General features: G+C 28.9%; 1 protein-coding gene across 1 annotated transcript in view; it reads left to right on the top strand.

The window, feature by feature from the left end:
• The window catches only part of LOC123297861 (lachesin-like), a 547758-nt gene that overhangs the window by 353647 nt on the left and 167546 nt on the right, over positions 1 to 26565 (top strand). Inside the window, exon 5 of the mRNA XM_044879670.1 lies at positions 17972 to 18179. Coding sequence (XP_044735605.1) covers positions 17972 to 18179 — 208 coding nt within the window. The remainder of the gene's footprint in view (positions 1 to 17971; positions 18180 to 26565) is intronic.

Genomic DNA, 26565 nt, shown 5'->3' with positions numbered 1-26565 from the left:
TATGGTAGTTTTTAAGATCCATGTAGCAGTGTGATATCAGTTTAAAAAATTTCTAATTATTTCAAAAATCATTTTGTGTGTAAAAGAAAATCATTTTGTTTGGACGAAACTTCTTTATGACAACTTATCTTAGATAATTCGAAGCTATTACAAAGTAATTATACCAATTATTCTTATCAACTTTGAGCAATAAAAAAAATTTATTCTTTACTTAATTTGCAGTACGTAGATTAATTTTTTTTTAAAGTTCAATTACAAAATTTATTTCGGTAAGACGGAGAACTCTTTTCTTTCCTATGAAAAAACTAAGTAAATGCGGCAATTTTTTTTTGAAACCGCCAAGCGTGATGTATGAATTATTTTTTTGGTCGTTGAAAATGTCTCTTACAAGATTTCAAAATAAGACATTGCAAGCTTGTAAATGCTTTTCTTTTAATTCCGATACGACCACTCTTAACGAAGTTGCAGCTTACAAAAACCACTCAAAAATTTGCAATTGTGGAGTGGTCGATTAATTTTGTCTTTGACTGTAGTTTGATCGAAAGCCATTTACCATTAAAAGAGTTTCAGAGTCCATTACTACCTAATTTCATTGGTAGTGTTCACTTTTTCAGTGTTAAGTGATTGATTGTGGGAAATTTTTTAGTGTTATGTGGACGGTTAGTTAAACACATGAGTATACATTACAGTTAATATCATAGACGTCGCCAAGATGAGGGGGCTGATAAGTGCACTTGTAACTTCTTGAAGAGTCGGGAAATTAATTAAAATGCCAGTAATTTATTTTCTAATGTATAATTTCCTTTAGATCAAATTTTGTAAGTTTTTGGAATTCCGCATAGTTTTTTGCCTTGAAAATCCCCGAATTTGAGTATTTTAGATTTAGAATTTTTATATCCTACATTTTTCAACTATAATTAATATCAATCCACTAACATACTACCCTGGCCAACTGGCCAGAAACGCCCTTTAAAAGTATATTGTTCGCACAGAAATTATTTCGTAAAAATAAAATGGTAAAATATTAAAAGATTAAAAGCTTTCTAATTTTTCTTGGTATCACAAATTAATTAGAAATTATTTCATCGAATATTTTTATATCAAAGAAAGCTTTTCACAATATTTTTATAAGAAAATTCAATTATTATTTTTTTGATATATCTAATTATGAAGTGTTACAAGTTCTTTTCCCGGAATATCAATAATTATAACATTTTTCTTTTTAATTTTTTTAACATACAAATAAATAATAAATTTTCCTTTGATGATAATACTAAGGTACAACTAACTTTATAATCTCCTCTGAAGTAGTTAAAATACAAATTTTTAAAGTCTCTAATCGTATGAAATATTTTAATGTGTTATGCAATATTTAAGGAAATAAATTTAAAATATATATTTATTTATTTTTAAATAATTACACGACTGTGTAAAAGCTTTAAAGATCGTATTTTATTTTACCTGTTTGATACAGACATTGAATTGTGTAATTACATATTTTTAAATTGAATTCTATGTGAACCCTCGCTCGTTGGGCGGCATAATTTACAGGAAATAAACTATGGACAAGTATGTCATTATATCTTCGTTATATTTTTATTAGAGTTTTAAATTTTGAGGGATAAATAACATTTATATTTTATAAAAGACCATTGCGTAAAGAAATTATTGTGCTACCTTTTTATACATACAATTGATCGAATACTTCTCAATCAAAACTGCACCCTCAGAGGCTTCGGCCCTTGCAACCCCCGATGACGTTAAAACTATATAAATAATAAGTGATAATAATGACAATTATACAATTTTTCATTCGGTACAAAAAACGGCTTGACCGATTTTGCTCAAAATCTAATCAGGTCTTAGTTACATAATTATGCGTTAAATGAAACTGGTCCAATGTCAATATCATTATTTATTCTCGAGATACGCGAGCCGAAAATTGAATACGAATATACATACATACATGTGCACACACGGACATACTTTTAAAAACCATACTATTCGACTCTCAGGGCCTTGAAACGTGGAGATATGTCAAAATTGTCAATTTGCTAAATCGGACCCATTACAATAACTTTTCACTAGGAAGTTAAAAAATTGTGAGTTCAAAATGTGCACAAATACGTCAACTACAACTTTTGTATGAATTTTTTCTCAATTAAAGCTTACTGTATTATCTTTTTAGAAAAACTGGTTTTTCAATGCATTTTTTTCAAATTTTTCTTGTTTTTTACAATACAATAATCCAATTTTCACCGATTTTTAAGAACTTTTGAAGCTCCTGAAGAATAGTTGGCTGTAATGCTTGTATTAAAATACCAAAAAATGAAGGTAGTTTCCATTTAAAAAATGATAACATAAAATATTTTTGAACTAGCATACAGCGCCATTACCTATCTCCAATTTTAATGCATGTAATATTAAGTGAAATAATTAAAGTCAAAGTATTAAACTAAAAACTTTTCGTATGGATATATCTTAAAAACCGTACGAAATATATAACACAGGTAAAAGTTAGGTAAAGGTGACGTTCATATAGTTTTATATAATAGTTATAGTGTATACATCTTAGTGTCTATTTTAACAATAATTAGGAAAGTTTAAGTAAAATGTTCATAAATTAGGAAAACACACTTGGCAATCAATGATACTAACTATCCAAGTTTCTATATATTCGAAGTAGCACACAAGTTCAAACCTATAATACTTTAAATGGAATATTAAATGTATAGTATAGGTACCATTTTATTACAATACCAGGTACCAGGAAGCTCATAAATAATGAACATTTAACTTAAGATTGCTAATAAATAATGACAGTGGGAGATAATTGTTTGTCAATTTTTATTAATCATATTGAAAAATTTTTATTGATCTTGTATTTGATTTTAAACTATACGTTATTCATTAATAACGCTCGCGTTTTAAACCTAAACATGACAAGTTGTATATTATACAATGTTTATATGAGATATATCATAGTATATATAGTTTAGTCCCAAGTTTGTAACGCTAAAAAATATTTATGCTACCCTCTGTCTATGGACACGATCCCTCAAAAACAAAAAAGGGTCAAGGTAAAATTTTTATCGTGCAGAGGACGTAAAAAGTGAGGCTAAGTGCGTAAATGAGCAACATAGATCAATTGGATCTTCCATCCGTAGGATCCATCTTGTAAACCGTTAGAGATAGAACTAAAGTTTAAATGTCAAAAATTTTTTTTTATAAAAAAATAAACAACTTTTGTTTGAAACATTTTTTTTTTTGTAAATATCACTGTTTACCCAAGAGAGCGCAGATTAGGTGGGAATTTTATATTATGTATTATATCGGAATATCAGTAATGAATGTATGGCTGTCTAAGAGTGGATATTTTTCTTTACTTAACTGTCGTCAAAAAACAAACAATTGCCTCATCAACACATACATGGTATTTCAACAATTAAATCAGTCAATTGTTTGTTTTTACTTGTTTATCTAATTAATATTGGTACATCAATAACATGTGATGTGTGATATTGATATATTGATTACTAACTAATATTGGTAACAATTCTCTGTAAAACATTCGTTTTTTCATATAACACATAATTCGAGATATTTCATAATTAAATTTTTTTTTTTAATAATTTTGAATTGCGGACTTTTATGGTAATACTTTAATTAGCACTTCAAAGTAAAGTTTTCTGAATAGAAAGATCTAAATTATCTAAATGTATAAAATAAGCTAAGATAATTAATGTACTGAAAATGTTTTTAAATTCCAGAAAATAAGATAAAATTGAAAACGACAAATTTCTGTTTTTCAAGCTTTTATCGTACGGAGTGGGAATTGGACATATTGGTTCTGTTTCTATAACAATGCATTTTTACAGCAAGCATAACCTGAGTCCAAACCTACGATGGGCTTCCCATCGCTTCCTCTGTATTTGGCATACTTATATTTTTTAGTGTTAAATAAAAACAATTACATAAAATGATATACTTGAAACTTCCTGGGTGGCTTTCTTTTGACCAAACTTTCCTCTAAGTTTTTTGGAAAAAGCTCCGTTTTCAAATGAGCAAGATGACGTCATATTTGAGTTATCTTTTTGAAAAAACGCAGGAGGGAATTTGTCGGACACCATGACCCCTTGATAACATTTATAATTATTAAACCATTCAGCAAAAGTGAACCATGTACGTATTCAAAAACAAAAATTCTTAAGTACGTCATGTTCGAGGTGGTATAAAAGCTCATGGTTGCAGTATTTTTGTCGGGAAAAATATTTCATTGTTTAGTGTGTGTCAAATTCCCTGCTGCGTTTTTTTCAGAACGATAACAAAAACATGACATGATCATGCTCATTTGCAAACGCAGTTTTTCCTAAAATAATCGTAGAGAAAAGTTTAGTAGACTTGTCAAAAGGAAGCCAATCACTAAGTTTCAAGTATGTATTTATCATTTAAAAAAACCCATGGTATCCCATGGTGTATTAGTGATTATAATTGGACATTCACTTTTACGTTGGCGGATATTGCAGCATCTTTGGTGCAAAATTAAGCGGGTATCATATACTTATATTTAATAAATAATCTTTAATTTTTTATTTGCTTATTTATTAAAATTACGAATCTTTAAATGTAGAATTCCATTCCATACGTTGAATAATTTATAAACTCTCGGTATGTGTTACTACTACTATTTATATGTTATAGTTATGCCATTTTCCCTTATTGTCGAAAACTTTTGTATAAAGCGAACAGTAAGTAAATAAATTGTAACATGGAAGTTACTGTGTATTTTGATAATAAAAAAATTTACTTTCTTCTTTAAAGTTAAAAAAATGCATACAGAATTGGGTAACGGCCTCGAAATACATGAAAAATACTAGAAATTTATGTATTTCATTCACATATTTGTCATTTTTCGTTTTCTGAACTATCGTGCAGCTAGATAGTTCAAGTGGTGAGCACTGACACGAACTTTGAATTTGAATGCTGCTAAATAGTTCAACGTTCAAAGACTGACGCCTTAGACCGCTCGGCCATTTAGGCTCGAGTAGTTTTTTTTTTAACAATTTTTTTTTTAACAATTGTTTTTTTTTTTGAGAGAAAGTCTCAAACCAGGTTCGGGCCAATACTATAGACTCAAGATGTACGAAAATATCATTCGATTTTCATACAAAACTGGACTCGTTTAGCCCCCTGCTTAATAATCTCCAACCAGGCTTGAATCAATACTTACTTCTTCTATGGGTAATTTCTAACAATATTGCTAAGGTACTTTTTTTTACATTTTTTAAATAAAATTTGTTGTGTTTACATGCATACTTGTCATTATTTTTTACAGTTTTATTATTTTTTTAAAAATAAAATAGACTATAAACAACAAAATAATGGTTTTATGAATAAAACATTTACTTTTTTTTACGATAAAGATGATAAACAGAATATTTGTTTGTAGAATAGTAATGATTTTCTAACAACTGAATATTAATTTAAATATAAATATTTTAAATAATTTAAAATATGAATATATATAATAAAATTTAGTCACATAAGAGTTTTTTAGTCTAAGTTTTTTTCTCAAAACTTATTTTAAATAAATTGGCAGTACATAGTCGGTGTGGTACTGAAGTCGTGTTGGTGCGACCCCTGTAGTCCACACTACTAACTTACCAGAGGGAAAAAAGATTAAAAAAAGGTCTTTTTAGCCTTCATAGATTATTCTTCGAACTTGTACTGCAGCTTAAGCTGGAACGATCATTATCTCCATTGATAAATGATGTGTTTTATCCACTTTTCAGGTTCTGTTAAAAGTTGATCACTGTTATTGTTTAAACATTTGGAATTTTCTACGTTTTAATACATACAAAAAAATTATGTACGTAATTCCAAATATTGTTTTAATCTAAACATTTCGTTATAACTACAGGAAGCAAGTGTACCTAGAAACTTTTATCATAATACTAAAACTAAAATATATTTCTGTAATCGATAAACGCCTAGGTGGTCTTTGTATAATTTGACGAGACCGAAAAAATAGACAAAATAATTTTATACACCCGAAGTATTGTTGTTATTTCAAGTTGGTTGTGTTGAGTTTACGACTATAGACGAGTTGGTTGGGTTTTGAAGTTCTTAGTCCTTGCGTTCAAAAAAAGGACATTATTACAGAAATTTTTTCGGGTCAATTTTTTCAAGTCCATTTTTTCCATAATCGACAGATACCACTTGAACAATAAAAGTTAGTTATGATTAGTTATAATACTGTGTATATCGGTATCGGGTAATATTCATTATAATGATTGGCAATTAAACGTTAATGACACATTTCGAAGAACCCAATTAAGTTAATTCAATTATTTGTTTCTTGTAATCAGTAATAATTATGTTAATTTTTTTTTATTTAAATAGTCAACACAGATGTCTAGTATGAGGTGACTTAGTTCATTGAACGATAATAATGTTCAATTCTATGTATAACTAATTGGTTCTAATGTACATGTTTGTCATTATTGGTAATTATTGTATAATAATTAGACATTAACTTGTTGAAAAATATAGCTACGTTCAATATAAGTGGCTTATGTTATGAAACGAAAAAGCAAAATTTTAATTTAGAAGAGAGATATCGAAATATTTGGATCGATTTTAGTCCATATCTCAAAAACTATTCGACCAGTCATCAAATGCCCCCTATTTTTGCACTTTTTGGGTCAAAATTACCTTATATACTGAGTCTTATCGAAATTGGAGACAACAAAAATTTTTCGATTTTTTGCGATTTTTTTAAGGGGTACCCCTTTGTAAAAATCGGGAAAAAAGCAAAAAAAATTTTTGTAAGGAAATTTGACGAAACTCAGTGAATGGGGTAATTTTGATCCAAAAAGTATAAAAATACGGTTAGTTTAATGATTAGATGCAGAGTTTCTGAGATATCGCAATATTTGGATATATTTTAGTCCATATCTCAAAAACTATTCGACCAGTCATCAAATGCACCCGATTTTTGCACTTTTTGGGTCAAAATTACCTTATATACTGAGTTTTATTGAAATTGGAGACAACAAAAATTTTTCGATTTTTTGCGATTTTTTTAAGGGGTACCCCTTTGTAAAAATCGAGAAAAAAGCAAATAAACTTTTTGTAAGGAAATTTGACGAAACTCAGTGAATGGGGTAATTTTGATCCAAAAAGTATAAAAATCCGATTAATTTCATGATTGGACATATACTAGTCTTATCTGCTAAATAAAACCGTCCGTAATTAATAGTTATGATGGGCTGGTGTTGTGATGGGCATGGTATATGCATGAAGGAGGTGCAATCAGCCTTTAAAAATTATTGAGTAGCTAATAAATGAAATTATCAGCGGAAAAGGTGGAAAAACACATATATGGTATCACAATGAGCTCTATAGCCTTAGTGTGTCCTTCGTGGACAGCCAACATAACCTAAGCTAACCCAAATAAAACATGTTTTTATTCATTTACTATCCACTTTTTTCTTTTGGCTTTCTAAAACTGATGCGGGTTTTTAAATATAATTTATTATACTTATAACGCGACGAAAATGATTTTGTATTAAAGATTGACATTCAACACTCATTTTGTCTGTTTTTTAAAAATGAATAAAGTCAATACTTGCTATAATATTAACATATGTTACTAATGGAAATAGTTTTGTTCACAGTCTATATATTTTCATACTTGTATGACATAAATAAAATACAAAATAACAAACGATAGAAATATAAACTAGAACTTCAAAGATGAAAATGAAACATTGACATGAATACTTGAATATAATAACTATAACTAAGCATATTAGTCTGGAGGTTATCCGTAAGGCTCAAACCAATCTTGGTTTTTAATTTGCTTAAATGAAAACCTTCAACAGACATATCTAATAGGTATACATCCTGTGCCTATTATTTATATACAAGTTTCACAAGCTTCTACCATTATATACTAATCCACTAATTTACTTTGCTCTAAAGATGAGGACCGTTTCTTAAATAACTCAAAAAATGCCCATTTTATAGAAAAACAAACAATAGCGTGGTTGTATATGCAAGAAGAAAGAAAATTATATGTTTTCGTAAAAGCAATACTATCTAATTCGAAATTAGAATTGCACTCGCCGATAACTTTGCATACAGTCAGTATAGCCTTAAGGTTGTAAACATCTGAGGGGGTGGATGACTGCCTCATCTAGATAGGCGGGATGTAGGTTTTATCTACCCATCCATCGTTTCGCCGATATAGCGTTTATTTTGTTCATTTTACTTAAGTTCTTAAGATCTTAACAAGTTCCTAAAGCTGAGTTGACACTGAGGTAAGCTCTTAAGATCTTAACAAGTTCCTAAAGCTGAGTTGATTCTGAGGTCATACTTAGATAGGATATATTTAGAAATATAAAAGCATTATTTGGTTTCACGATGTCCTTTCCCGCCACTGAGAAAGTCAATAATTAGTATAAAAACTAATGTGGTTAAACTTTCATGTATTTTTATAATTTTAGTATTCGGATATCTAAGTACTGCAGGGCTTGGAAGTATAAGAGATGACAAAAAGAGGTGACATTTTCTGTGAAATAAGTAGCACCATCACACTCATGTGTGTTTTTTATTTTTTGTTAAAATTTTTCGTTGAGATAAGATTTAAATAATGTTAAAATTTTGAGGTTTTAGATTATTCATAAAATAGTCGCATCATTGAATGTTTTTACTCAGGAGTCCTCAGATTTTGATGATTTTTTTTTTCAAAATGATTCTTTTAACTTACTAACAATAAAAATGGATTTAACTTTTTGTGCAGAACGTTAACTTTTTTGAAAATAAAATAAAGCCCATGTTACTTGTTGAAAATGTAGCATTTTATATAATTGGATTTTAAGTTCTCTGAAGAGCATTTCTTTTTAAGACAAGAAGCCAACTCTCTTCAAAGAGAACCACGTAGTACGTAATAAGAACGTACCCCAGATGTGTATAATTTTTCATTTCAACGAAACAGAAAGTTAGATTAATTACGATAACTTTTAGACTACTTATATGTACTTTCGTTCAACCAACATACGTGATGGAAACAAAATATCAACAAAATATTGGTAGAAAACGATACATAGAACTTAGAAGAAAGTATCATATAACAGTTGACGGTGAAGTAAACGATGAATGCATTATACACGTACATTATGCTATGTAATGTACAAAACCATACACAATTTTGGAGTAATACTAACGGTTACAAACATAGGGGAGCCGGGGTACCATGGACTCAATGAATTTATTGTGTAGGCGCTAGAAATTGGCAAAAGTATAGCAACCGCTTGTAGACTGTAAAATAAAGAGTACGAGAGGAATGGGGAATATATGGAAATAGAGGTTGAGTTTGTTAATCATAACTCAATAATCGCTCGACATAATTGTCTCATGATATGTTTTGAAAAAGCGAATGTTATGTTAAGCGAAGGCGGCTCTCTTCGTAGCTACAGACTTTTTTGTAGACTTTTTGTTTGACTTTTGTTGTGAAGTTTGACTTTTTTTTCAAAATTTGTGCTAAATTTGTTCTGTTTCTGAAAAATTGTTTTGAACAAAAGTTGTTGGTGCTTTTATTAGAAATATTTTTCTATTTTGGAGTTTTGATTTACCTCTAACTCTTTGTTAAAACAGAGCATTTTATATATTTTAGGTATGTGGCAAATTTATCATAAGTTGCAAGAGATAGAGTAAGATAGGGTAGTTTAAATTCCAATAATGTTTTTATGAAAATACCAATCACTTTTGTATGAAACATTTTTTCGAAAACCTAAGAGATTGTGTATGGACGCGCGCCTGAATGTTTAATTTTTTTTTTGTATATCTACTAAACTAACTAGGACTGACACATTACGGGTAGGGTCGATTGATTAAACAATCTGATGGAAACCTGTATTATCAATTAATTATAGATATTCGGATTTATTCATTTATTGATATTTGATTTAATTCGATTAGTCTAGGTGCCAACAAGGTCTTTGAGCTAAGACGCCAAATGTATACAAACTCGAAAGGATATGCAAAGTTATAATTTATGCAACATTCTCAAACACTTTTAAGTAGATACATTTTTTGGAAACGCAATCTCCTGAATATTGACCATCAATTCTGATATACATGGTATATACAAATTATTATTCAAATGCCAATTGTGTGACATTCATATGAAAAGGTGATCTTTACTTAGGTATTAATCTTTACTTATTTATTATAACTAACTTTAATGAAGTATCCCGACTCGATTTCCCTTACATACCATACTTACCTATTATAACATTTCCAGGTGCGATGGGAAGACATACCATATAGGATATATACAAATATTCAATTTCCGTATATCTATTTATATCTTTATTGAATGAAATATCTGTTTTTATACATTTTGTAACAAGAAAACCATATTTTAAAAACTTATGTCCGTTGTGTGTTCAAATCGTCATAAATTGTAAATAAAATACGTTCGATTTGGTATTTTATAGTTTTTGTAGGTACGTTTAAAGTTTTCATCATTCAGAATAAATGTTTTGATGGTATGATTGTGATTACTCGCAATTTTATGACATCTTTAATAAGTTATGACTTGAATTCAAAAAGGTATATGTGGTACTGTTTTAGTCATTGATGGAGGTATAATCATCTCTTCTCATGGGATAAATAAACAAAAAAACATTTAACCTATTTCATAAGCCAACTAGTAAAAATAGGCTTTCGTCCTAAACGTAAATGGGTTTATACGATACATTAGTATCTGATTTACACCGAAAAATTATTATGAAAAAAAAAACTATTTGCTTTATGTATTTTGCATTTTCAAAACCAATTCAAATTTACTTCGGAAAAAATGGAGAGTATCATAGCGTCTTGAATGACACACGATTTGGCATGCAATCATTTTTAACCGACTTCAACAAAAAAAGGACACTTTATAATTTTCTTTTATGCTCTTAAGTAATGTTGCCACGTTGCTTCGCGGTTTTATAATTAAATCAGTAAAGGCCACGTTAGTATTTTGGAGTTACGAATATCATTGCTGCAAAAGATTATTAGTTCCACTTGATGTTAACATGGTAGCAAGTAATTATTTTCTTGATACAAGTTTTTAATTAGTCAAATACTTATTTTCTTGAATTCTTGAAATTGTTCGCTCAAGAAATATTTACTAATTTTATAAACATCAACATACAAATAAAAGCTCTTTGAACAAAGAAGTTATGAATTATTACTTAGTATTGATTTTGGAACCTTATTTCTAAAATATTTTTCCTTTTTGTAACCAATTTCTAAACGACTTCAAGCAGAAGGTTCTTAATTCGACTTTTTTTTTGTTGTTACCTCCGAACTTTTGATGATTTGAACCGATTTGACAGCTGGTGTTTCCCGTGAGGTCCCATTTCACTTTGATTCAGTTTTGAAAATGGCATCCATGAGAAAACCATATAAGTCTTAAATTTTCATTAAGTGTGGGCGCGACAAATGGACGAATAACTCAATATCACGCCAACCGATTTCGATGATTCTTTTTTTAGTGACAAATTAGTTATTATACTTCAGATTCAGTTATTTTTAGAGTTGTTGTCAGCCAAGTTGTTAATGTAGCAAACTATTCTGTCACAGTTGTTTCCTTGACTGACTCCGACTCCAAAAATAACAATTATTGTAACTACATTATATCATCGTTATTTGTTACTTTTTAGTACATATTAATTTGTTTTGGAACTTTTTTTGAAGTTTGTTTTTCTTTTTTTTTTGTTAAAAGTTACTTTATTAAAAGTTATCATTTTGTTACCTAAAACTATGGTTTATATAAAAATTATTTGTATACCTATCAAAATGCATTTGAAGAAACTAGTGCCGGCTCGTACAGTTTATATATTCGTTTTTTTTTTATTTATTTTTTTATATTAATGAACGTAAAACTAATAATTTAGATGCCTTAGTCAGGTCATGTTTTTATCAAACTATTCCTTAGTATGAAATACCAACATAAATATTTCTTTAAACATAAAAAACATGAATATTTTTTCTCCACACATTGTTTTACCATTTTTGCCATGTTTATGTTACTGATTTATATAACAAATTATCAGATATGCCAATTTTATTGTTACTTCCATATTCATACATTTACTCCAAACCAGTATCGGTTTTTATAGTGAAAGGTGCAAAATATTTAATTATTTATGAACTTTTAATAACCAACCAAAGCCTTTCAGTTGATTGCGAGCTCGATATTGCAATAAGAAATGAAAATAAAAAGGTTGAATGAATTGACTTCATTTGTCGACGAATAAAATGCAATATTTAATGAACCATACGAAATGCTTACGAAAAATTGTTTCAAACAAAAGATTTATATATTTTTTAATTAGGAACATTTTTTACATTGAAACTTTTGTTCTATCTCTAACGGTTTATACTATGGGCCCTACGGACCCAAGACCCAATTGACCTATGGTGCTCTTTTACGAATTCGACTTCACTTTTTACGTCCTGAGCACGCCATGAAAATTTCAGCTTGATATCTCTTTTCGTTTTTGAGTTATCGTGTTGACAGACAGACAGACGGGCAGACAGACGGATAGACAGCCGGAAATGGACTAATTAGGTGATTTTATGAACACATATATAAGCGTCAATATTTATAAGCGTTACAAACTTGGGACTAAACTGAATATACTATGATATATATTACATATATACATGGTATAAAAAGTGTTTCTGCTTACACCTACACAGTTTTTTCATAAAAATTATTTACTCCAAATTTTTTATTCATTTTTCAATGCATATTCATTTTAGTGTCGATAAAAATATTCTCCACTTAATAAAAGGAAATTAAAATATTTTCGAAACAAAAAAATTAATAAATTATAAAAATCGTAAACAATACATTGTTGAAAAGTTACAACTAAACACTTCCAATCCTTACTCTTTATTTCAACAAGAAACATTTCAGTTAAATAATATTATTTATTACTTTTAAAATGAAGATGAATATACCTAACCTATTTTGTTTCGAAGTGGCGTTAAAAGTTTTTAAAATAAAACTTTTAAATACAACATCCTGTATTTAATTGTATACTCCTAGTTAGTTATACAGTGCTATTCAAAAAGGGATCATCGTATAACATTTTATTTTGGAATTAATAACAAAAAGAATTTGTATTTTCGACTATCAGTGTGTTTTCAATTTTTAAATGCGGAATTGGTTGCGATTTAATCGGAATTACTCTCAACTTTGTTTTTAATACCATGGCGAAATAGCAGAAAATAGTGAAAAAAAAAATCTAAGAGTGGCTGGCTATCTAAGAGTGGATATCTTTCTTTACTTAAGTGGCGTCAAAACAAATGTTTACGTAATTCACAATGTTTTTACAAGGTATTTCTACAGTTAACTCAGTCAATTGTTTGTTTTCACTGGTTTTTTATAAATATGAAAATATAGTTGCTTGTTTTGGGAACTTTTAATGACACTGTATAAAGTCATATGCACACGGTAAGAAGCTAAAAGTTGTATATTTGTTGCAGCTTAATATATTTGAAATTAATAGCTTTTCTAACAGTTTTCCAAATATCATTTCATAGTAAAAACATTAATCATTACCTCTGTTATTACCTTTCATATTCTATGTTAAACTTCATAAATTGAAAAAGTCATACCTATATACTTCTCGTACAAACTAAATTTTTATCATCATACTTTTCATGTTCTTTCAAATACATGTTACTCGTATGGTGTGGTAGAGCTTTCCACATATTAATATTTATGGAAAGAAATACTTATATATTTCATAGGTGGAATGTAAACACAGCTGTGTTAGAATTTTGTTGGAAAATCGATAATTGAATTGGGCCGCTTACAATATATTACCAGGCAAAAATAATTCTTATATATTTTCTTCAATATAATTGAATTTAAAATTTTCTAATAATCGAAAATAAAACTGGTTCAAACTTAAAAAAAAAAAAACAAAAACGATAACAAGAACGTTATTAAAAATTGGTTTGGATGATATTATTTTTACCCGAATGTTCAGGACTGGTTATGTTTTTCGCGCATATCTTGTATGTATGTTTTATTATGTTTAGTGGTTTGTATGTATGAATGCATATCTTAATATATATATTTCTTGTGTGCGTGTGTATGTGACTGAACTCCTCCTAGACGGATGGACCGATTTCGATGAAATTTTTTGTGTGAGTTCAAGGGGATTGGAGAATGGTTTAGATTTACCATTCGGTCCAGTACAACTGTTTTTGAGGGCTCCGTAACAAAAAAATGAAATTTCATTAAATGGTGGGAGCGCATATAAATCATATCACATTATGTATACTATGTGTACTATGTATTTTTAATAGTATTCAGGTATTGTCAATAGGCATTTATTAGAGCCATATGCGAGCGCAGCGAGCTCTACTATCAAAGGTCAGGCCAAAGGTCGAAGGTCAGGCCACTCCAATAAATAGGAGTTAAATTGGGGTTTAGCGGGATGGGTTTAGCGGACAGGCTAAACGTAGTATAGGTATTCATGAATTGGAGTTACGTTTTTACGGGACAACGTCCGTCGGGGCCGCTAGTTTGTTTATAAATTTCTATAAAATGTATAAATAAATTTGTTTCCACCATTTTTTAATAGCAATTTTTTAGATGCAAATTACATTTATGTAATATGTTTTGTATGAACACTAATATTACAACTACCAATCAAAAGAAAGCCCCATCCCATTATATTAGACATGCAGAACAAGATTATGATATTGTTTTTAATTGAAAGTACTTTTGTGGATAATTTTCAACCAGATTCGTGTATAAATAAGAGCTAGAAATAAATCATTTTTAACCTTGCAACATTCATATTATGCACAACCTAGTTATTTCTAATAAACGATGTTTTTATACTTATCAGCTTAATCATAATTAGCTATTGGTGTAGTGATTTACACATAAATTTGTAATCCATACTTGTTTACGCATCAAAGCTCTGCTAATTAATTCGTACTAATTTACGATAGAACGTTTGACGTATAGAATAAATTCTGAATAAACAATATTGTAGGTACGTATCAAATAAGCATTATAAAATCTATGCATTTTCCTAGTCACTGCTGTTGAATATTTAATCTGGAATATTGAACTTATTCATAACTAGAAAGAAGTATGTGCAATTTTCAACAGAAAAAGGAAAAATGATTCCGGGAAAAACTACGGAAGCCTGAATGGCTCACAATTAATTTATGAGAAAGTGGCGCTACACTAGTTCATTTTTTAAATGTGAACTACCCGCAAGTATAAAACCAACTTTTAAAAAGCCACTAGTTCACTTTCAACAGAAAAAGGAAAAATGATTCCGGGAAAAACTACGGAAGCCTGAATGGCTCACAATCAATTTACGAGAAAGTGGCGCTACACTAGCTCATTTTTTAAATGTGAACTACCCACAAGTATAAAACCAACTTTTGCAAGCATCTTGCAGGGTTAAAATCCCTCGCAAATGCTGTGGCTTGTTTATTTTCTTCATTTTTCAATATTTAAGTTTACTTTTAAAAAAAATTTCAAGTTGCCACAAAGATATTTTTGAAAACAAAAATTCTATATGTTTGATAATATAGGGTTCTAAAGATACCGCTATCCTACAGCCAGGTCTGCATTTTTGTATTACAATATTATGAGATTAGGATCTGGCGATTTTTCAGAAAGCTACAAACTACCTACAAATATCTACAAGCTCTCCTTCTATTTCTGCCCAAACACTTCTTAAAAACAAGTGAAAACAAACAATTGACTGAGTTAGTTGTTGAAATAACATGTATAGACAGTGTTGATTACTCTATCACATTACACATACACCTATACATGTCACATATACATAACTAATAATACCATATTAATACATACTATAAAATTTGCATCTAATGTATGCCCACGTGAGTAAACAGTGATGTTTACAAACAAATGTTCCATACAAAAGTTGTTTATTTTTGGATAAGGAAAATTTTTTTACATTTAAACTTTTGTTTTATCTCTAACGGTTTACAAGATAGGTCCTTCGGACCCAAGACCCAATTGACCTATGTTCATCATATACGAACTCGACCTCACTTTTTACGTCCTGAGTGCGCTGTAATTTCAGCGTGATATCTTTTTTCGTTTTTGAGTTATCGTGTTCACAGACGGACGGAGGGACAACCGAAAATGGACTAATTAGATGATTCTATTAACACCTGAAATTTTTGTCGTAGCATCAATATTTTTAAGCGTTACATATACTTGGGACTAAACTAAATATACTATGTATAGTTCATATATACATGGTATAAAAATAAAACACGAGTTGGCGCAAAGGTCATCCGTCAAAAATATTTTGCTAGTGTATAATTGTATAATGACAGTTCTACACATACATGGTTATGAATTTTTGATTTGTATCAAGGACCGACGATGTTCATACCGCTTCTTTGTAACATTAATATGACTCATTTATTGAGTTATTCAAAAACTCCTTGTACCTGCTAGTTTGTGGTTGACATAGATAATTAAAAATATTTTCATAATATAAAATAAATAATTATCTCTCATATATGTTTCCCTTTAATGTCTATTTTCATGTATCTACCACAAAATTTCAATTTAATTAAAATATCAATTCAAAATTATTCCTAGAAATAGAATATAGTCTGTATCTACATCAATTTTCCTCCATGTAGGTTCAGTGTACTACCTCCATATGGGATCAGGATGATGGTACCTACACATACACCTCCTAGAATACAGAATAATATTATTGTTCCTATGCATGGTACAATTTGATAATGATATTGTATTCAAAACTTAAATTAAATTAATTATATTCAATATACAACATGCATGGAAGGAAGACTCATGATCATAAAATCTGATCATCTCCTAATCAAAGAGGTTAAAGAATCCTGTACGAAACTTCGCAAGGAATTCCTTTTATCATTGAATTTCCAACATTCATGGTTCGATAGACCTATGCAGTTACGCATCTATAATAAACCTGGTCATAATTGCGTCGAAGCGCCAATATCGGGGATCGGAATAAATTTTTTTATCATTTCAATTGAAGAATTCCCAATTCAAGAATAGAAAAGTTGGTTTGAAAAATATTTACTAGTATGCAAGATTTGAACGTTTAAAATTCCTTATTAAACTAAGAGGAAGATTCCTACTAGTGACGTCGTACATAGATTTTTTTGTAAAATAATTTTTAAAATTTTGATATGCTTCTAATCTTTATATAAAATTTAGGGAAAACATTTCTCACCCTTTCAACCCTGCGTTTAAAGCGGCAAAGGGTAATAAATTTTTGATCAATAGATTCCAAAACTAGAAAGTACAAGTTTTCAAATGAGCTATTGAAGTTCGGAATTCAATAATTTCTCGCGGAGATACAGCTGTTTAAAATTTAAGTAAAATTTTGTGCAAAATTTTTCTTCCCGTAATGAATTGGCACGATATGTAAATACAATACATAGTCCTAAAAAGTTGAAATTTTTCGGGATTCGATAGAAAATACATTTTTACTATTTTACTAGTCCTGAGTTCATTTTCACTGGTGTATCAATGCATAAATCAGCAATGTATAATCCATATTAGATTTTTTTTTCTAAATACATTTGTCAACGAGATTCATATAATTTTCATTTTCTTTTGTTGAGCGCACGCGTAACAAACTTTGAAATTACATTTCTGGCTTTCTAAATGTAAATAAACCTTTATTTAAATTAATTCTCCGAAAAAGTGTCTGCAATGAATTTATAAGATGTTCAAAATGATGTTGATAACCAATCATTTCAGATGAGTGCATTTTTATTAAATCATAGCGTACGCATTTTATTGGTATTTGAATTGTATAATATAGCTACATTTTAGAAATATCTATTTACCTTCTATATTATATAATATGTTGTTATATTGTTACAGGTGGGATGGTTAAAGGCAGAAGATCAAACAATATTAACATTACATACACGCGTTGTCACGCACAATTCACGTATTAGTGTCACACATGATAATTTACATACATGGCAATTACGTATCAGACAATTAAAGGAATCAGATCGTGGTTGTTACATGTGCCAAATAAATACGAGCACTATGAAGAAACAAATTGGATGTTTGGATGTTCATGGTAAGTTTATTGTTAATATTATCATCATTTTAAACTTTTTTTATTATAAGATTTTGTGTAGGAAGTATTTCATAATTTAGTGAAGCTTTATGGACAACCGATATAGAGGCGTTGATAAATATCGTTGCCTTTAGATTGCTAATTTGAAAACAATACATGTGTTTTGTATCAGTTATGATATTATTTACTTCGATTAATGTTTCTTGCGTCGTGATTCATTTACTTTTCATTTTGTGACAGCTTTACTATTTTGTAAGTAAAGCCATTAAACTGTCTCTTTTAACTTTTTTTCGGAGTTTAACATCTATAAATAATATTTAAAAAATTTATTAACTTCGTCATTAATTTTCTTTTGAACTAACAGAAGAGGTCTGGTGGAACTATTTCCATTCTAGTTTGATAATAATTAATTGTTTTTCTTTATAATTTATAGAATGAATCCTATGTGTTGAAAGCATCCCATGCAATTTTACTATAGCTAGAATTTTTACCATCAGATGTCACTACCAAAAGGTACTTGTGAAGAATACCAAAGTTTCAAATGCACTAGCACGGATTTAGAAATTTCGCATATGAATCAATGCTATTTAACGATAGATACAAAATAGATTAGGTGTGCCAGAGATTATCCTTTCAGAAATTTTTTGCACTTTCATGGAAATTAATTTGTTATAGACCATTATTTATTACAAATTTTATCTATTTGCGGGAAAATTTGGTGTGATAGCTCTTATGGCAGAAAGATCTGTCACATCGATTTGCATATATAAAGCCAATAAAATTTTACCTTTATCACGAAATTACTTTTTTTTTTAAAATTTGTTTGGTTTGAGTTCTATTTTCGAAATATCTCGGTGAGACAGTTCAACTAGCGATAAATTTCGATCTTCAATGGATCTCTGTGAGTTTCCATAGCTAGAAATTTAGACCATTCTCAATGTTTGGTTAATGATTTTGTTCGTTAATTGCTTCATAAAACATAAATTACATCTGTTAAATAAAAAATTATTATATCTCCTAATGAATCGTGCGAATAGAATATCGAAATTTGCTAAATGAAAAAAATAATATATCAAAAAAAATTTCTTTTACAAAGAAAGAAAATTATTAACGATAACAAAAACATATAAATTAACATTTTTCGAATAAAATTGTCAAAGTTAGTTTCACAAAACGTAGGACAAAGAAAAACGGGAACAATTCATGTTACTTTTTTTTTGAAGATTTATTACAGTTATAAAAAAATATTAATGAAACAATTATGGTATTTCTATGTTTCTTTTCAAATTAATAAAATCTTTGGCGTATGTATACCACTGGTATAGAGAATAACATGTAATAACACTTTGAGGTAAGAAGTATAAATAAATCAATGTTTATTATAAACGTCAAACAATTGTTTTACTCGGTTGCGGCACATAATAAAGAAAACAATCGTCCATATTTTTTCGAAACTTTTATACCGGATAATATTAATTATCATTTGTTAATAGCGAGCGTATGCCCTATTATTGGATCCAATAAAATCTTAACCTTGTAACACGAAACTAATACTCCAGTAAACGAGTATTAAACCTCTAAATACTTTCCTATCGCTCCGACAACATTTTTCAAGATCAGAAAATCCTCCTTCAATCAATTGATGGAGAATGTCATAATATTCTCGCCAAGCAATATTTTTATGTCGCCAAAGCAACATTCGTTAAAGTGACTAACTATAATTGTTTTCGATAAAATGTTTTATAGTCTTTTGCAACATAAAGAGTGTTTATAATTTAAATTTTAATTATATTTTTAAATTGGAAAGCTACTTATATTTTTCATTTTTAGTAAAATTTACAAAACACCAAGTTGGTTTAAATTGTTAACCAGTCAATAAATTATTATTTATAATGACACACAAAAAGTTTGTAATAAATTTGGTTATGGAACCCTAAATTTGCACTTGAAATATAGCTCAGAACTTTCTCCTAAATTATTCGAAATGCAAATTTTGATTTTGATTGCGTTCATACACACATATATACACGTCTTTTCAAAATATGTTAGTTTTTTGTCCTTATAGAAACCAGTGGAAGAAGTTTCTGAAATATTAGTAAATAATTTTGAACCTTTTAAATCTTACAGCCTCTCTAACAGCCTTATCGAATACCTATACTGCATAAAATAGAATTCGGTATTGAAAAAAAAAAATAAACATATATTTATTAACCGATCATTTGGCCTTTAAGTTTAATATTTACAGAATATTTTGTTAAAAATATTGCAATTATTATTACCAATTGTATCAAATTTCTTATTTCTTATATAGTGACAAATATTTACATGAAATGAATGCTAATTTTCTGTTTAATATAGCAGTCAAATTATACTTAAGTTAGTTGGATTTAAATATGTCTGCCTTAACTATTCAGTGTAGCACATTGAGAATGTATATACATATACATTAAGAAAGAATTTTATCTTCTTGTATTTGTTCTGTGTATCTTGAATTAGGATTATGTACGAATCTATGTTGGGATTTAAACGAAATCATCTCGGTATCTATTGGGAATTAAAGCATTCACTAATTAGTGGTGTGTTCGAAGAATTCTGTTAATAAATGTTTTTTATCTTATTTAATGATCTTCATTAGTTGTTTCTTGTGATATTTGTAGATTTGTAATTGGATGGAATTTTTAATTTTAAAATCAAATAGTCTCGGTAAAATCCGTCATTTAGCATGGCAAATTTTGGAACCATTCCGTTTAATAAATGGTCCTAAACGTAAAAGTGCGGGTTGCCTATGGGTAATCTGGTAGGATATTCTTTATCATATAATTGGGGTCAAAATTAACAAAAAAAAAAATAACCCTAGATATTTTTCTAAAAACTCTCCAGTTTTCGAGCAAAAAATTAATAAAGTTTGAAAAAATCGCGATTTTTATGATTTTCATCTCTCTAATACTTTCATCTGTATAATACTTTTATTTGTAGTGTAAAGCTTACTCAACAACATCTCGCCAAAAAAAAAAAAACACCCAAAATATCGATTTTCTTTTATATAAATGCTAGTAAAATGAGATTGTCACTAATCGACGCGAAATAAAGTCATATTAACAGAAAAGTTTCGAAAATAAAATTTTTCGTCAAAAAATTTTCCATCGAAAATTATTCATTCTCAAAGACGGATTTTACCGGGTCTAAAAAGGGAACAGTAATTAAATCTAAAGTTTTGTTTTTTAATTATAAAAAAGATTTTAAAAATATGTAGGTACTTTTTTTATTATTCACAGCTAAACATTCCAGACTATTAAATATAAATTAAACTTTAAGTATTTGTATGCATTTCAAATTTTGCATGTGAAATTTCTGGCCGTTGTTGAAGCTTTATATATTCATATCTCATAACTTATTGGACGTTTATATGTACCCATAATACATCCTATAAATCAATAGCATTTTTTTTTCATATACTCATTTTACTGATATCAATATCCCACTTTTATCAAGATATAACCGTAGCAAAGTTTTGGGAAATTTTAAGTATGTTCAACAGGCAAATCCACACAATATTTAAACCAGAATTTTTGGTTCTGCTTATGTTTTTTGAGTCAAATCTTATTTTAATTCTACTATTTTCTAAAAACGTTATGTGACTACAGAATCAGAGCGTAAGACACTTGGTATGTTTATGTATTCTTTAGCTCTCAAGTGTAATAAATCAAATACTTGAAATCAAAAGAAATAGTAAGAATGATATAATAGTAGAAAGAAAATATGATGAGGACGATCATAACTTTATTATCAATAATTTATATACCAATGTTATGTACGTAGCTGTAGGTAGATAGGTAGGTAATAGCACAAATAAATGTATACACAACAAAAGTGAAAGAAACTGATTTAAAAGTTCATGTAAATTATTTCATATTGTATTAAAGAATTCCAATTCAATTATCAATAATATCAATCATTTATTATTTATTTACTTTAGAAATATTCTATACTTGTATACAATATTTTCGTGCAATCATCAAAAGAGTTCTTCTGCTTTTATACATAATAATAATCATAATAATAATAATAATATTTCATTAAATAGTAATGTATTTCCTTATATTTATCTGTTACTGTAGCGTCCCATTTCTCTTTTATTTCATGTACTTCTATATTTTAGAAACCATTGAAATTAAGTTTGGAACGAAAGAAGGGTAGCCGTGGATAACAAAAAAAGTTAACCTGGTTTCCATGGAAATGGCGTATATTCACTATGGACCGTTGACATGGATAGTTCACATAACAGTGTAGTGCGAAAAGTAAAAAATAACAATTCACTCTCTGGTGTTTTAATAGTATCGAACCTTCGGAACAATAATCAAAAAGAGTTCTCTAAAAATAAATTAAAAAGAAAAAGAAGAAATATTAGACTACTTAAAAGACCATTAAATTGTTAAAATAATATAATGTAGTTACATTAATACAATTAGTGCTATTTTTGGAGCCAAGTAAATGTAGCAAACTGTTCTGTTACAGTTGTTCCCTTGGCTGACACCGACTCCAAAAATAGAAATAATTGTAACTACATTATATTATCGTAATAATTGAATTGACTTTTAAGTAGTCTAATTTTTTTTTTTTTCATTTTACTTAGGAGAAATCTGAAACATATTTTGATTCTTGTTTGTTATCAAAAGAATACGCACTTATTTTTTACTTTTTAGTGCATAGGTATTAATTTGTTTTGGAATAGTTTTTTTGAAATCGGTTGTTTTTGTAAAAGTTTTTTTATTAAATGATATGTGCCCCGCAGAAGATTTTTGCGTGCTCGGTGAATTTAGTATTCTGACAGAAAGATAATTGTTATGACAGAAAGATTTGATAACAGTTAATAAGATTACAGTGTAACAGCTATTACAGTTTTTTTGAAAGATCAAGATTTCCAAGATTTTCAAAATGTTGTTAGGCTTGGCTTTATAATAGGAGATTATGTCGAGTTTGGCCATATTATCCATAAAAATGTAAAACTAGACTTGATACCATACCACAAAATTCGAAAGTGAAATTAAAATTGTATCAAAAATTGCATTCAAAGGTTGCCCATCTCCTTTTAGCAAAATTAGGTTTTATATGTAATCTCAATGGCGATACCCACGCATTACGTCATTATTTGATACCTTCCTCTTTGTTTAATTAGGAATTTTAAACGTTCATATCTGGCATACTTGTAAAGATTTTTAAATACCAACTTCACTTTTCTATCAGTGAAGTGAGAATTCTTCATCTGAAGTGATAAAACAAAATTTACTTCGATCCCCTATTCCTATGGGTGTATTTATCAATCATTGCATTGATAATTAGTTGAATAAAATTAAATAAAATTTACTCTTATAAAATTTACTAATATCTACTGATTATCATTGGCTACTGGTTATCGAATGATAGTCAGTGAATGAGTGCATTGATGGACAATCAGGGCTGTAGCATGATGCCACCAATAGACTTACATAGATACTTTTTTAAATTTTATAATCTGATATTTATCAAAAACATTACATTACTTACTCGCGACCTAACTTCCAGGTCGCCTGTCATTATTAATTATCAGTGGTTAACTTTTGGTAGATTGAAGTCATGAGAGTATTTGACACCAAAGTTTTCCATTCAATTGAATGTTTTTTTGAATTATTCATCATAGTATTATTTTTACCCATCTTTCAATTATTTATCTTAGAAATAAGCACTTGCCTTGCTTTCCTTATTTGTGTTAGTGTTATACTTGAATATATAAAGACTGTTTTGTTGTGTGTTATTGAATGATAATATATATTTTCATTATTATTATTATTATTATTATTATTATTACTATGCTTTTTCATCTTCAATAATAATAATATATAAATATAGAGGGTGAGATGTTGTACCTAGAGCATAACGTACCTTGAATAATTCTGTACTGTAAAAAATATTCTTAATATCAACCGATATGAGGTTGTCTCAACCTCATCACGAGATCAAAAATGTCGAATGGTGCCACGAATATGATACAACTACCGTACGAAGTTGATTGGTTGTTTTAAACAATCTTTTTTTTTTTTATTGGTTCGATCACTTATAAATATTATTACAAAATACTTATGAGATTGTAACAACTACATAAGCAGGAGGCATTCGAGGAGGTAAAGTTTCAACAACGCAGGGTCCTGTACCTTGAAAAAACAATCATCGACATGAATTAACCACATTGTCTACTATTGCTACACGGTTTAAATCTAGGCACAGCACCTTCCCCTATAGATACTTTAACTGAGTGTTTTTCCTTTATATATTTTGTGATTTAATACTTTAACAAAAAATTTATGTTTATTTTTATTTGTTATATCAAGAAAGTTGACTGAAAGTTTCAGTTAAGTATTGAATAACCTACATTTAAAATTTTAAGTCAAATTGTATATATTTTCGACTTCTGAAGGCGTTTTTTGTTCATCATTTCTGCAGTCAAGTAGGATAGAATATTTTGGTATAAAAGTCCCTTAGAACTCGTCCTTTTGTTTTTGTAAAGATGTTGCTGTTGCTGCAATTATATATATACAAAATCAAGCCGTGGGTAGAGTCTGGTGCGACCCTTGAGTGGATATCACTTTTTGTCTGTGCGATATCGGCAGAAAAATATTTAAGAAAAATCTCGTCCGACCTAATTGCCATATTGCACGTTAATATGCTTCGATGGACACCTCGACGACAAAAAAAAAGTTTAATTACGTACGTACACACATACACACACACACACACACACACACACACACACACACACACACACAAATACACACACACAGACACACACACACACACACACAAATACACACACACACACACACACACACACACACACACACACACACACACACACACACACACACACACACACACACACACACACAAATACACACACACACATACATATTTCTTCTCCAAATTATTGTTAATACCTTGCCCTAACCATAAAACGTAAAGATATGTTGAAAATTTTGATTTCAAAAATGGGACCCATTACAATTACTTCATTTACTGGGAAGGTAATAATGATTGCCGATGTTTTGTTTGTTTTCGATGAATAGAAAAGTGGAAGAGCTTGATTTGCAGTTCCACCAATTAATTATCGTAGGATAGAATCCCATTAAAAAAAAAAAATGTAGAAAGGCAAAAAAAAAAAACAAAAGAATTTTTGAAATTAATATAAAGAATTCTTTGATATATAAAAATATCCAACTTCAATGGTGGATCGAATATTGGCAAATCACCAAAGAAAAATATGTCTAAATGCGACCTTACAAATACTATATAACTATATATAACCATAACAACCTCAGAAGTCAGAAGTCAAAATCGGTTCTCTCGTTTAGCTCTGAAGCCAGGAAACAGACAGGCCGATAGAATTTTACTTTCACATTTATAATATAACACTATAACAGAAAAACAAGTCCATGAAATGAACCTAAATAAAATACTTATCATCGAGTTAAGAATAAGATATAAAATCTAAATATTTAAACTCAACGAATAATATAGAATTTTACACGGAGCATAAATCACAAAAGAAAATAAAGTTTTCTTGTTGCGTCTATTTGACAATGCCTAATAATACATGTTAGTTAATGCATCACACGCACCGAAACACAAGTAGAAGTATAGTTCGATAAAAGCAAATCTTCTGTGAATTGATACGTGCGTTGGACCCTTTGAAAGGCACTAAGGTATACATGTAGAATGATGGATTATGTGAGATTTAGTAAAGTTAGTAAAATAGTGATGGCTGGTTATATTCACTAATAAAGATATTTATTATACATCTTAAAATAAGACTATTTCAATAATGATGATCATGCCTTTATCAATTCCATTTTCCCTTATCGATGTAGTAAAATTTATTTAGTTTCCTACCTGCAACATACTGTGTAACATCATCATATTAAAATAAATAAACATAAATTTTTGATTTTATTAAAAGTTTGATTTTATGTTAAATTTTTTTTTACTTTTAACAAAATTAATGAAGTACGAGCGCCAGGGCAATTTTGGATAAAAGGCTTGATTTGTTTTATATGAAGTTTGACTAAGTTGTTAGGGGTTTGTCCCACCATTTAAATAAATAAATGACTTCAAAAGTAGGCATATTTAACATTGGTTTTATGGTAAAACAGTAGATGGATGATATGTTTTCATAGATTTCTAGAAAACAAGTGGGTGGAAATTTAAAAAAAAAAAAAAAAAAAACTATTTTAATTAAAGTTTAAACTTTAATAAATTATTGAAAACAAAAAAAATAGTTCGTCTAATTAAGGATATATATGAGCACGGTAGTGGGGACACAAATTTAAAAAATGTATATTTTCAATTTTGATGATGA

Source organism: Chrysoperla carnea, chromosome 4 (genome assembly GCF_905475395.1).
Source record: "Chrysoperla carnea chromosome 4, inChrCarn1.1, whole genome shotgun sequence".
Taxonomy (NCBI): domain Eukaryota; kingdom Metazoa; phylum Arthropoda; class Insecta; order Neuroptera; family Chrysopidae; genus Chrysoperla; species Chrysoperla carnea.
The sequence above is the reverse complement of the archived record's forward strand: the minus strand, read 5'-3'. Positions and strand labels throughout refer to the sequence as shown.